Source organism: Ascaphus truei, chromosome 9 (genome assembly GCF_040206685.1).
Source record: "Ascaphus truei isolate aAscTru1 chromosome 9, aAscTru1.hap1, whole genome shotgun sequence".
NCBI lineage: Eukaryota > Metazoa > Chordata > Amphibia > Anura > Ascaphidae > Ascaphus > Ascaphus truei.
Genome location: NC_134491.1, coordinates 26,254,483 through 26,267,950, shown reverse-complemented (window position 1 = coordinate 26,267,950; position 13,468 = coordinate 26,254,483). Strand labels below are relative to the sequence as shown.

General features: G+C 45.6%; 1 protein-coding gene across 4 annotated transcripts in view; it reads left to right on the top strand.

The window, feature by feature from the left end:
* CPNE5 (copine 5) overlaps window positions 1-13,468 on the top strand; it is a 68,012-nt gene that overhangs the window by 38,002 nt on the left and 16,542 nt on the right. For 3 of the 4 annotated variants that reach the window (XM_075613974.1, XM_075613975.1, XM_075613976.1), the window contains 2 exons: window positions 5,243-5,318; window positions 12,547-12,600. In XM_075613974.1, the coding sequence (XP_075470089.1) occupies window positions 5,243-5,318; window positions 12,547-12,600 (130 nt within the window). Of the gene's footprint in view, window positions 1-5,242; window positions 5,319-12,023; window positions 12,155-12,546; window positions 12,601-13,468 lie in introns of those variants that run through there. The other variant, XM_075613977.1, reaches the window with a different exon arrangement.

The window sequence follows — 13,468 nt, the reverse complement described above, 5'->3', positions numbered from 1 at the left end:
AATCATGCCCTCGTACTTCTGAAACTGCTACGCCTTCTGTTGTTAGCACAAGTATTGGTGCAAATCAGCAACAAGAAAGAGAGTCCTGGACTCTAAGGGAAGGAGCATGACTTTAAAGACCCTCCCCAAGGGACATGTGATAAAGAATGTAAGGGGTGGGGGGTTACAAAAGGTTATTTATGGGGGGTGGTTAGGTAGAACTACTTTTTTTTTCTTGCTAGCCCTGGACAAGGACTTTTATGTGGCTAGCAGCTGGAGCCTGGAAGCCGGAGCATGGCTGGGAACCACAGAGGCAAGAGAGTGAGATTGGAGGGTAGAACATGAGCCACCGGCTAGAGAGAGAAGAGGATGGGGAGGTTTGGCTGCAAGATCTGCAAGAGCAAGCACACAGGTGGGGGCCGGAGTGACTGCTCAAAATAAGCATGGGCATGGATTGAAGAGCAAGAAGGATCGCCCAGTGAGGTCAGCCGGTGGAGTGAAGGTGGAGACAGGCAGCTGCAGCGCGGTCTTAGGCGGCAGTGAACTGGGGCCCAATGACGTCGTTGGGGCGAAGTATCATGACCCTCTCAGGGGGGACTGTGGCCTTGGCGGTGCCCCAGGACCCAGAGCCTGAAACATAACTGGGGGTTGTTGGTGCGAAGGTAGGGAGCAAATATGCAGAATGATAGGTACTGCATAGGATAAAGGCAAGCAAGGGGAATCAAAGGCAGGGGACACTAGTTTTAGGGATGCGTTCCTATGTGTTGCTAGCCCATTGAGTTTAAATCTAGCTCCCGCAATGAGAGACCAAATATGGAATGGTGAGTCGCTGGACATTTTGACACTGCTTGTCGGCTGTAAGGAGCTTGTGAAGACAAATAGGAAGGATGCCACGGTGGAGGAAGAGGAGAGAGATAAGAGGCAAGCTCTTAAGTCATTTAGTAATTGGCTGCAGGCCATTCTAGCAAGCATTATTGTGGAAAAGGGCCTGGAGAATTGCTCTTTTAAGTATGAAGATACCATTTGTGGAGTTTCCATGGTGAGAAAATGACCGCATCTTTCTCCTGAAGATGGCAGTACATAAGCTGTTGAGGTGGGATGTAAAGAACATCAATCTAAAACTGTTGCTGATAATGCCACAGAAACCTGCTCCCTTTTAAGGAAGGTGCTAGCAGTGCACTAAATTCGGGACAATTGGCTGGTCCTAGGAAGGGTATCTGCTGGCAGTTTAACAGCCAATGCAAATGGGATTGTGGTTGCCGCTTATTCTGGACCCAGACTCACTTGTAGCATGTGAATAAGTCCATGTAGCTTAACTTGTCCCCTTTTAAAGTACACAAAGTCCTTCTATTTTCTTCAACTTTATTGAGGGGAGTTAACAGAAATATAAAAGTTCTTGTATGTGGATAGTAATAGCAGAGGACTCTTGTGAGGAGAATAACCTTATGAGAGGAAGGTGTCCTGCTATGGGGAAGTGCTTCTCTGAGGGGAAGGTAAAAAGGATTTCCTTTCTGAGGGAGCAGTTGAAGATGTGTCTGCTCACTTTGGATGCTGTAGAAAAGAGGGAGCACACTTTCCTGTCAGACAGGAACAGGCTAAGGGGCATAACAATATGCAGATAAAGGCAGGGGGAGAGGGCTAAACCAATCTCAAATATGAGCATTGGGAGGCTGTGTAAGGGGGATTATTTGTAACAATAATGTTGCAATATACACAGCTCTGGCTGCTTCAGAGCAGGGGAAACATGTTAGCTGGGGAGGGCTGGCAGCCTTAGAGCAGGAAAAATACACAGAAATAAACAATCCTGTTTCAGGACACCGCTTCAAGCAAGAGTGCAATGTGTCTCACGGTATTGACCTGTTTTAGGAATGGGAGTGTTTAGAAAAGGAGCAGCTGGCAAGGCTGCAGCAAAGGTCGGGCGTGCTAGTGAACGTCACTGAGATGGCACATTGGCTCGGCCGCTACCCCACTATTGTGGGGGCGAAGATGCTGTGCGAGGGGCTTGAGAATGGCTTCTGGATTCCATTTCATGAGGTGGAAATGCCTCAGTGCAGGAGAAATCAACAGGAGGGAGGTTGCGAGAGCAAAGTTAGCCAAGGAGGTTGAGGCAGGGAAGAGTGGCGGGTCATTTCAGCCCATGTCCATAGCCTAAATTTAGATCATATTCACTTGGTGCCCAAGAAAGAGCATGGTGCTTTTAGGCTCATTCATCATTTGTCATTTGCAGAGAGATTATCAATTAACAATGGGATCGATAAGGAGTTGCACAGGGTGCAATATACTTTGTTTGACAGGTCCATGGAGCTGGTGAGGGATGCGGGTTGGGGATTGTTGCTAGTGAAAGCTGATATTGGGTTGGCATTTTGCTTGTTGTTGGTGAATCCCTCTTGTTTCTATGTGGATCTTTGCCACCCGATGGATTTTCGATATCATGTTTCTACTTCAAAATGTTCAGCTCCTTCTTGGATTGGGCTGGTTGGGGTGTGACTAGGTCACAAGGCATTCTGCACTACTTGGATAATTTTCTGTTTGCAGCAAGGGTTGGCTCGGACGTATGTGTGAGACTTTTGTTGGCGTTTTAGATGTCTATCGATTTTTACAGGGTCTCCTTGGCAAGGAAGCAGACAGAGGACCCGCAGTTTACCTCAGCGGAGTGGGCTTGTGTGCATGTTTGTGGGGCTTAAGAAAGCCATGTTGAAGCAGTTATAATCGCAACTAGACTTCTTCAGGTGGGCAGGGTGTTCTGTAGGCAAATGGTATTTACAATGGCTGGGGTAAATTTTCTCATCCTCCCCTTATTACAAGGTTTGAGGTTCCATATTTATTAAAAACTTATGATTATTGTTACAGCATGCAGGAGAAGTGTGGCCTGGGTTGGAGGACTCGGTCAGTCTTGGGTCCTGTAGATGAGGTGTGTTGAACCATGTGATGTATGTTGTTGGGGAATGCTCATTGATACCCAGCTGAAGCGGCCGGTAGGACATTAACCTTTCAGGTTCTTGTGTTTTAAGGGCCATATGATCTGGGCAACTAGTGGCGATGTTGGGTACATGTCGAGGATATCACTTGGGCTATTTTAATGGTGGCGGAGCAAGCTGACTGGGTCCTTGGATTCATCAATGTGATGTGTTTGTTCATGTTATGTTTAATAAAGCTATGACCAGTTTATCCTCCAAAGAATTCGTAGAGGTGCAGTATGTTTATTGGGATTGGGAGAGGGGACAAGATTGAGGCATGTGAAGAAAAAACTGAAATATACTGTAATCCTTGTGTAATACAATCAAATACTGGTGATACAGAAGAAAATATCTGCTCATACTTAATGAACATGTCCTAAGAACCGCTGCTAGGACTAAAAACAACCTACTCCGTTTCTAGAAAGGTGGAAGATTTAATGATGTCAACGTCTCTGTTATCAGACATCCCACTTAAAAGAAAACAGAAATCAGGAGCCCCTCATACAAACTAGCTATAGTTTTCATAAACTGCCCACCCGCCAGTGTGTGTTCCAGTGGGGGATGAGTATTACATCCCGTTGACAAAGCTGATAGCAATGATGATGAGGAGGAAGATGAGCTACAGTATAACCCAAATTTTTATTGCTGATTGGCTCTATCACTCACCGAGGGCACACTCACCATTTGGCTTGGGAAGTTGTGGTGGAAGTGCGTATAAAATACATACAGATACACAAAGAGTAGATGGTGAAAATAATGTCTATTCAGTGTAAATTACTGGCACAAGATGAGGGTTAGAAAGATCGCGTGGTTGTAGTAGTCTCGGTCATTTTATGACCAGTACTGGTACCGCATTGCCGGCCACAGACATCACATTCATGTGGGTGCAATGTTTCTGTATGTATGTCTTGCTTCGCCTGTGACACCAGGGTGGGAGGGAGAGCTGAAGGATACATGCTCATTTGATGTTTTTCTCCTGTGAAAAACATATACAGGATTGTACATTTGTAATGTGTACATGCCTACCAGCGTTCTGTGACGGGTGGGAGCCTGAGACTTACAATGTAAGCTTCTGCTGACTTAGCGCACTGACTAAGCTGCCACCAGAGCTATCCTGCCCGTGGCATATCACCCACTACCACCACCACCAGTGCCAGTCTCACATTTGCTAGTGGCATCATCTCATCCATTCTTTTTTTTTTTAATATTCTATGGGGGCCCGAAACCAGCCAGCTCGCATGTAACATCCCACAAGCCCACAAGCCCACCCACCCACGGGCATATTCCTATTCCATATTTATTTTTCGACGTATATATGTAACAGTGTTTTGTGACTGCTGCCACAATTTGTGCTGCATGAAAGAGCAAGTGCTCAAGGCCACAAAGTGAACAGCATTGTTTATGCAAAGAAAACTGCGGCACAACCAGATCTAGGTCACAGTGCCGGGGCGCTGGGGGAAAGACTGAAATGTCTCTGAGAAAAAACAGCTCTCACGGGATTTATCAAAAATGTGTGCAAAGTCTATTAAATGGTCAATGTTTTGGTTCCATCTAGAAAAAGGTTGAACGGAAAAATTGACCATTTAATAAACTTTACCCACATTTTTGATAAGTCCTGTGAGTGCCTATTTTTCACATACATACATACATACATACATACAGTACATACATACATACATACATACAGTACATGCATACATGCATACATACATACATACATACATACATACATACAGTACATGCATACATACATACATACAGTACATACATACATACATACATTACGTACAATACATACATACAGAACGTACAATACATACATACAGTACATACAGTACATACATACAGTACATACATACAATACGTACATACAGTACATACATACAGTACATACATACATACAATACATACAATACATACATACAGTACATACATACATACATACATACATACATACAGTACATACATACATACAGTACATACAATACATACATACAATACATACATACAGTACATACATACATACAGTACGTACAATACATACATACATACAGTACGTAAAATACGTACATACAGTACATACAGTACATACATACATACAGTACATACATACAACATATACATACAGTACATACAGTACATACATACATACAGTACATACATACGTACATACATACAGTACATACAGTACATACATACAATACGTACGTACATACAGTACATACAGTAAATACATACATACATACAGTACATACATACTATGTTGCCCAGTCATACATAGTTCCGCTCTGTTTTCTGTTTCCCAGTCATGATTTCATTGGTGAATTCACCACCAGTTACAGGGAGCTGTCCAAGGGCCAGGGTCAGCTCAACGTGTATGAGGTGAGTGGGAGACTGGCACTGCTGCTGCCAACTGTATGCATATTTGCAATGAGGCTGGCACTGCCTCTGTATGTTTGTGTGCGAGGTGGATGCTGGCTCTGCATGCTGTGTGAAGGGGAGGCTGGCTCTGATCACTGTGTGTGTGACGGGGAGGCTGGCACTGCCAAGTGTGTGTGAGGAGAGGCTGGCACTGCCCGCTGCGTGTGTGTATGAAGGGAAGGTTGGTATTGCCCACTATGTGAGAGGGAGGCTGGCACTGCCTGCTGTGTGTGTATGAAGGGAAGGTTGGTACTACCCCCCGTGTGAGAGGGAGGGTGGCGCTGCCCCTGTGTGTGAGGGGAGGCTGGCACTGCCTGCTGTGTGTGTGAGGGCAGGCTGGCACTGCTTGCTGTGTGTGTGTATGAAGGGAAGGTTGGTATTGCCCACTATGTGAGAGGGAGGCTGGCACTGCCTGCTGTGTGTGTATGAAGGGAAGGTTGGTACTACCCCCCGTGTGAGAGGGAGGGTGGCGCTGCCCCTGTGTGTGAGGGGAGGCTGGCACTGATTGCTGTGTGTGTGAGGGCAGGCTGGCACTGCTTGCTGTGTGTGTGAGGGCAGGCTGGCACTGCTTGCTGTGTGTGTGTATGAAGGGAAGGTTGGTATTGCCCACTATGTGAGAGGGAGGCTGGCACTGCCTGCTGTGTGTGTATGAAGGGAAGGTTGGTACTACCCCCCGTGTGAGAGGGAGGGTGGCGCTGCCCCTGTGTGTGAGGGGAGGCTGGCACTGATTGCTGTGTGTGTGAGGGCAGGCTGGCACTGCTTGCTGTGTGTGTGATGGGGAAGCTGACATTACTGCTTTGTGCGAGGGGAATCTTTTATTTAAATGCAAAATACAATTATTTACAAAAATACACAATATTTATAAAATAACAGCATACTAAGATAATCAAATAGACATTGTACATTAACTTACAGAAAATTCCTTCCAAAGAGACTTAAACACAATTTTCCAGCGTCTCAGATTTCCTCTGCTGAATACTCCTTTCAAGTAAATGAAGACAAATGAAGCAGCGCGCAGCCAACCGTAGACAGGGATAAAAATAATGTCAAAATATGAATTTTATTTATGCTATCGATAAAAAGGAAGCAGACAGTCCCCCAATGCGTAAGTAGTAAATATCAAAAACAGTAGGCTCTTTATACTCTCGTCCATGGCCGCTGACAGATTTCCCGGGGCCCAGGAATAGAGTTAAGTCCGGCACCCCAACCCCCACCCTCGGCGGTATTGCGAGCCCCCCCCCCCCCCATTTCACACATCACGAGCCCCCTCTATTTCCCACCCTCTTCCCATGTATTTCTCTCTCCTCCGTCTCACTCCCTCTTTCTCACTCAGCCCCTCTCACCTCGCATGCATTTCTCTCCCCTGCGTCTGTCTTACTCTTACTCCCTCTTTTACTCACTCATTCCCTCTCTCCTCTCACTCGCCCCCACCTTCCGTCAATTACGCCACTCTCATTCAATCCCCCCACAAAATACATACCAAAAAAACCCACCCCCCTAAATACATATAACCACACCCCCAAATACATAAAAATACACCACCACCCCCCAATGCATATTAAAAAAAATACATCCCCACATGCATATTAAAACATACTCCCAACCCATATTAAAAATACATCCCCACCTCCCAGTGCATATTACAAATACACCCCATCCCATATTAAAAAATACACCTCCACATCCCAATGCATATTTAAATAGACCCCCCCTATGCATATTAAAAAATACACCCCACATTAAAAAATACAGCTCACCCCCAATGCATATTTCAAAACACCAACACCCCCCAATGCATATTAAAAAGAACCCCATCCCCCAATGCATATTAAAAAGAACCCCATCCCCCAATGCATATTAAAAAGACCCCCAGCCCTAAATACATATATAAAAAAGAGCCCCACCCCTCAATACATATTAAAAAGACCCCCAATACATATTAAAAAGACCCCCAAAACCCCCAATACATATTAAAAAGACCCCCAACCCCCCAATACATATAAAAAAGACCCCCCCCCAATACATATAAAAAAAAACAGACGTACCTTGTGGATGGTCAGGCAGGGTCCAGTGGCTGTGGGGGCCTGGCGTCCGGCGCTGAAACTTGGGCCCGACCCTTGGCCGGGCCCCCGACTCTCCGTCAGCTGCAGGCATCTATCCTTCTGTCCCACGCCGAGCTTCCAACGTCAGCGCGCACTCGCCGGAAGCTGGGCCACGCTTACTCTTCCGGTGCGCTGACGTCAGAGAGGCCCGTCGCGCAGCAGCATCGGAAGCTCGGCGTGGGCCAGAGGGATAGAGGCCTGCAGCTGAGGGAGAGCCGGGGGCCCGGCTGCAAGAGGTCTTTAATGCAAAGTCTTTAATGCAAATGCAAAGGTCCAATATGGTTGCCGACGATATAAAACATTAATTCTGTCTCTACCTCGTTCTAAAATTGAAAGGAGTCCCCTCCCAGACTTCCTAAAAGAATGTCCAAAGAAATGATACAGTGTTGATAGGCCTAACCTTTATGACTGGAACAGTGTGAGATCCAACAGGACTAGAACTCACAACCACAGCTAAACCAGCTGATGGGTAGTGCCGCTGTCACATCCTACTTTTGAACTGCTCACGCATGTAGATAATCTAGCTTTTAGTGTATCTCAGGTGTGCTCTACAAGGAACACCTGTCAACTAGGAAGGGGAAGTTGTCTGATTTCAAAGGAATCCGGGGGGGGGGGGGGTGCTACTACAGGTATGAGCACTCAGTTTGGTGCTATATGAAGGATAAGCACAAAGGTGGCTACGATATAACAGAACAGGGACAAAAAATATTCACTGTGCCATCTGCCACAGTGCCAGACACATACTGTATTGAAATACTTTATTTTAAAATAAATACAAATCTACAAACTGCAGGAAGTGATTCCATTGCTTCCCACAGCTCACAACATGTTATTGGGTTGAGAAGTCTAAGGCAACTTAGGAATGGTTTATGGTGCCAGACAAAACAGGATCCAAAGTTGAACCCACACAACCTCTTTTATTCAAACAACAGCTCTAGCAGTGTGAGCTAAACCAGCTGATGGCTAGCACCACTGTCACAGCATACTTAGTTCTGAGCTCTACTTCTCACTGAGTGCTCATAGCTGTACAAAGCACTTTACTCTCTTCAGGGATAGAGAAGCATATCTAATAAGCAGTGTTCTGCCATGAGACACCTTCTGGCACGGGGAGAAACCTTACAGTCAATTTATCTGAAGAGGCTGTAATGTATTCCAGCACCGAACGAGCCTTATTTCAGAACACTGCTTAGTAAATATGGGCACTCTATTTATCAATTATAAGATTAGAAGAACTAACTCAAGTCACAAGCTCCATTTCTTATAGTACTTTCTCTCTGCATCTGCTTTATTTGCTGTGCTTCACCTTGTTTTTACTTGTGTGTGTGTGTCACAAACCATGTTTTATTTAATCTCTATTAGAATATGAAGAGAGTGAAAGGCAATCCTTTAGAGGAGGTGTACTCCTAAATACTTCAAGTGGGTAAAATACCCCTTAGTGATGTATAATGACTTGGACAATGTAACTTTTAATACATCTACAAATAAAAAGAATGAGAAAGGACTTCCAAAGAGCTGCAAAATAAAGGATACATTATTAATGTATCTGTGATGTATTAACCTGAGTTGAAATGCTGTACATTTATTAAGAGCCAGAATTAAGTGAATAATAAAAGAAAATGTAATTATAAAAATCTGAGGGTGATCAAACCACAATGTGCACTTTCCTAGTAGTGAGACCTAAGCAGTGACCGAAGCCGGTATATTTATATTTGCAGAACAAAAGACTCATAATTTAGAGCTTGTTTGATAATGCAGATAATGCAGCCCCAGGCTGGCTTCTTCAGAGGTGCAGTAACCCTGAAAGAGACCCTATCTGCTTAAATAGATAGGTACATACAGTAGAAGGGATTTAATGCTCCCTGTACAATCTATATAAAAGAGACCAGATCTGGTCTAATAAGATGAAAATGTATAACATCCAGATAGTACCGAGAATATTCTTGTACACATAATAATGGTGTTTGCTTGTTGAACCGCAAGTTATAACTTTGTAATCCCTAGAGCAGCTGAGGTGGCACCCATTATCTTCTAACACCGTAGAGCAAAGTAGCCCATGTTCTGTTTACCTTTTATTTGATCTCACCTGGCCTCAGAAACTCATAGCACTCAGTAAGTATTTTTACATTGAGCTTGAAGTCCTTTCAAGGTTACAATCAATAAAATAGATATCACTTGGAGGTATACTGTTAGTAGACAGTACACATGCTAGCTGTCAAATAATTTAGCTCACGCTGCTAGAGCTGTGGCCAGGAAAAATAGTGATCGTGGGTTCTAGTCCTGTTGGGTCTGACACAATTCCAGTTATAATGTTGGTGCCTTGTGCTTATTATCAACTCTACTGTCTATGGCTGGTATGGAAATTATTTTAGGAAATGTGACATGGGACTCATTTAAATATACTTTGCATAGCAATTAGTATATCTCCCAGCTGGGTACCTCAGGTGTGCACCTTTTTCAGCACAGGCATGTCTCCCTAATTTATTTGGCAGGACGTTTGAGAGGATATATATACAACTGGCGACACGTATAAAGTTTGAAAGTGCTCGCTCTATGGATTTTTTTTTAAATTGCGGGTTGGCCTTTTTTAGAGTGATCCGTGGACCAAAGAAACCAAAGCAGATTCAAATCTGAAAAAAAAATTGCCCATCTCTACGTCCAACACATGATTTATTATTTATTATTTTTTCCTCTTAGAGGACTTGTTTCTTCTTGTGCTTTTTCCTGAAATCTCTGATAGCAGAATTATTTTATTTGATGGCCAGTTATCTGAATGTCCTAAATAGATCCAGTCTGCTGCGGGGTCTGACAGTCTAACATGGTGGTTTCCAACCTTTTTTTCGTTAAGGAACCCTACGTGAAATTCTGAGGAACCCCAACCCTCTCTAGTAGCAACGCTGAGATCAGATGCATTGTAAATTCTTCTGTATTTGATGTAATTTTCAAATGACCAGAAAATTGCAGGGAACCCTTTAGGGATGCCCGGGGAACCCAAGGGTTCCAAGAATCCTGGTTGAAAAACACTGGTCTAACACATCAAGGTCCATGCTCTTCATAATTTCTCCCTAGTTCTTCTAATACACCAAATGTGATTTTCAACGAGATCTCTTCAGGGACAGTTTTATCTTCAGCTGATGTAGTTTTCTTTCTGGATGAGCCGGTTTTGGTGGTCTTGATTTCCATGATCTTTGTGACATGGAATTCACCTTCTTCAATAGACCTCTATGTCTGGCACAACACATGGATCACTCCTTGGTTTTCCATCTCACTCCGCTTGTGGTGGATGTATATACCGTATTTCAGTCCCTTAGATGTTAAAACGTCTTTTATAGGTGTAAAATTTGGTTCATCAACTTCTGTTGTCCCCAACATATTTCCATTTTCATCATGAGATGTTGCTTGTCTATGTACATTACACTTTTCCCTCTGTTTATATTGGTTATGTTCTGCTTCTGGGCAAGCTTTAAACGCGTGTCCACTTACATAGCCGACAAAATCTTGTTTGTATTCAGAGCACGTCACATCTAACTTTATCACAAGTTGAGCTTAAGCGTCTACAGGAATCACATCTAAAACACTTATTGGGCTGCCCCTAATAAAAAATATATATGGTGTTTTGGAAGTGACATGCCACAATATTCATATATCTGAGTTTAAACTTCAACTTGTAGCCCCCGTTCCAGAAAGCTTCAGCATCCACTCCGCATATCCCACCATCTTTGTATAGTAGCTAAAAAAAGATATCTTCTACAGCTACAGTCTCCATGTCAAAGATAACATTCACTTCCACTGTCACATGGCGAGATACCTGAAAAACTTTTTAAAAATTCCCACTCTGGATTTTCTTTCATTTCCTTGTAGTGAAACAAGAATTTTTCTAGCCCTTCTGGAGCTTTAAAGCTCACCTCATAGTTCCTGCGATTAGGTGCATGCTTTAAGGTAGGGGTGTGCTATCTTTTCTCCCTGTGCCCCCCTGCCGGCTCTCCACCCCTCCTTGTGCCCCCCTCCTTACTTTGGTTCCGGCATTCTGATGTCACAATGTCACGTTGCCATGGCAATGCAGCGTCACGTGACCCTGTGGCGTCATTTGACAATGTGTTGCCATGGCGCCAGAAGCCGTCTGAGCCAAGGTAAGTGAAGTTACAGAGGCCTTCGCCGCTCCCCCAGCATTTAATTTAAATGCCTTCGGGAAGAGTGCAGCGCCTCTGTAACTGCCGCGCACCCGCAGAGAATCTCGCGCCCCAGTTTGCGCACCCCTGCCTTAAGACATACAGTAAACCTCACTGGCTTGGAAGCCAAGAGAAACTTTAAGTAAGTCCTTTCCAATAACACCTGTCCGGCAAATACTCCACATTCCCACCATAGTGCAGTCTGACCACATTTTGGCACTTTCTGGCATCTTCAAACGACATATAGAATGTACCAGAATGTCGGGAGTTCCATGCTGACTGTAACCTTAGTTCACAGCACCACCCCTTCCTGTGTGTGAGGGGAACTGGCACTGTCCTCTGTGTGTGAGGGGGAGTCTGATACTGGCCGCTGTGTGTGTGTGAGGCACTGCCCACAGTGTGTGAGCGGGAGGCTGGCACTGCTAACTCTGTGTATGAAGGGAAGGCTGGCACTGCCCGCTGTGTGCGTGTGAGGGGGAAGATTTACAGCCCACTGTGTGACAGAGGGGCTGACATTGCTGCTGTTTGTGTAAGGGCAAAGCTGGCATTGCCCGCTGTGTGTGTGAGGGGGAAGCTGACACTACCTACTGTGTGTGTGGGAGTGGAGCCTGGCACTGCCATCTGTGTTTGTATGAAGGGAAGGCTGGCACTGTAAATTTTCCCCCTCATAGACACAGTGTGTGTGTGTGAGGGGGAAGATTTACAGCCCACTGTGTGTGTGAGGGGGAGGCTGGCACTATCCACTGTGTGAGTGAGGGGGAGATTAGCACTGCCCGCTGTGTGTATGAGGGGTAGGCTGACATTGCCACCTATGTGTGTGTGTCAAGGGAAGGCTGACACTGCCCACTGTGTGTAAGGGGGGTGGGAAGGCTATCACTGCTATTGCCCATGCTCTGTATGAACATTATATTTCTTATTAAGGTTATTAATCCGAGGAAGAAAATCAAGAAGAAGAAATATCTCAACTCAGGGACGGTAAAGTATCTCTCTCCCCCAATCTTTCCCCTTCTCCCCACCACTCTCACCCCCTCCTCTTCTCCCTCTCTCTGCCCCACAACTCCCCACCCATACTCTCTCCTGCTCTCACCCACACTACCTCCTGATCTCACCCAAATTCCCTCTTTACTTCTCCCATCTCTCCTCCTCTCCGTCTCTTTATATCTTTACCTCTTCCCCATCCCCCTTCTCTCCACCCCCTCCCCATCCTTCCTCCCCCCTCCCTTCTTCCCTCCACCTACCACTTCCTTCCTCCTGCTCCCACTTCTTTCTTCTCCCCCTCCCACTTCTTTCCTCTCCCTAGTCTCCCCCTTCACCACCCTCTTCCCCCAACCTTCCTTCCTCTCCCCAACCTTCCTTCCTCTCTATTCCCCTCTCCGCTTCTTTCCTCTCCCAACCTTTCCCCCCCTCTCCCTCCTTCGTCCCCCCTCCTTCATACCTTTCCACCCCCTCCTCCTCTCTCCTCCTCCTCTATCATCCTCCCTCCCTTCTTCTCCCCCTTCACCTCCATCCCCTCTCCCCGTCCCTCTCTCCCCCTCCTCTCCTCCCCTATTCCTTCCACTCCCTCTCTTTATCACCTGCCTCACCTTCCTTCCTCCCCCCATCCTCCCTCTCCCACTTCTTCTACCCCCCTCCCCATCCCTCCTCATCTGCCCCTCTGTCCTTTCCCCTTCCTTCCCCCCTCTCTCCCCCTTTCTCTCCCTCACCACCTCCCTCTTTCCCTCCTTCCTCTACCCCCACCCATTCCCTTCACCTCCCTTCCCCCTCCTCCATTCCCCTTCCCCTGCCCTCCTCTACCTTCCTCTCCTTTTTATCTCTCCCCATCCCTCCTTATCCCTTCCTCTCC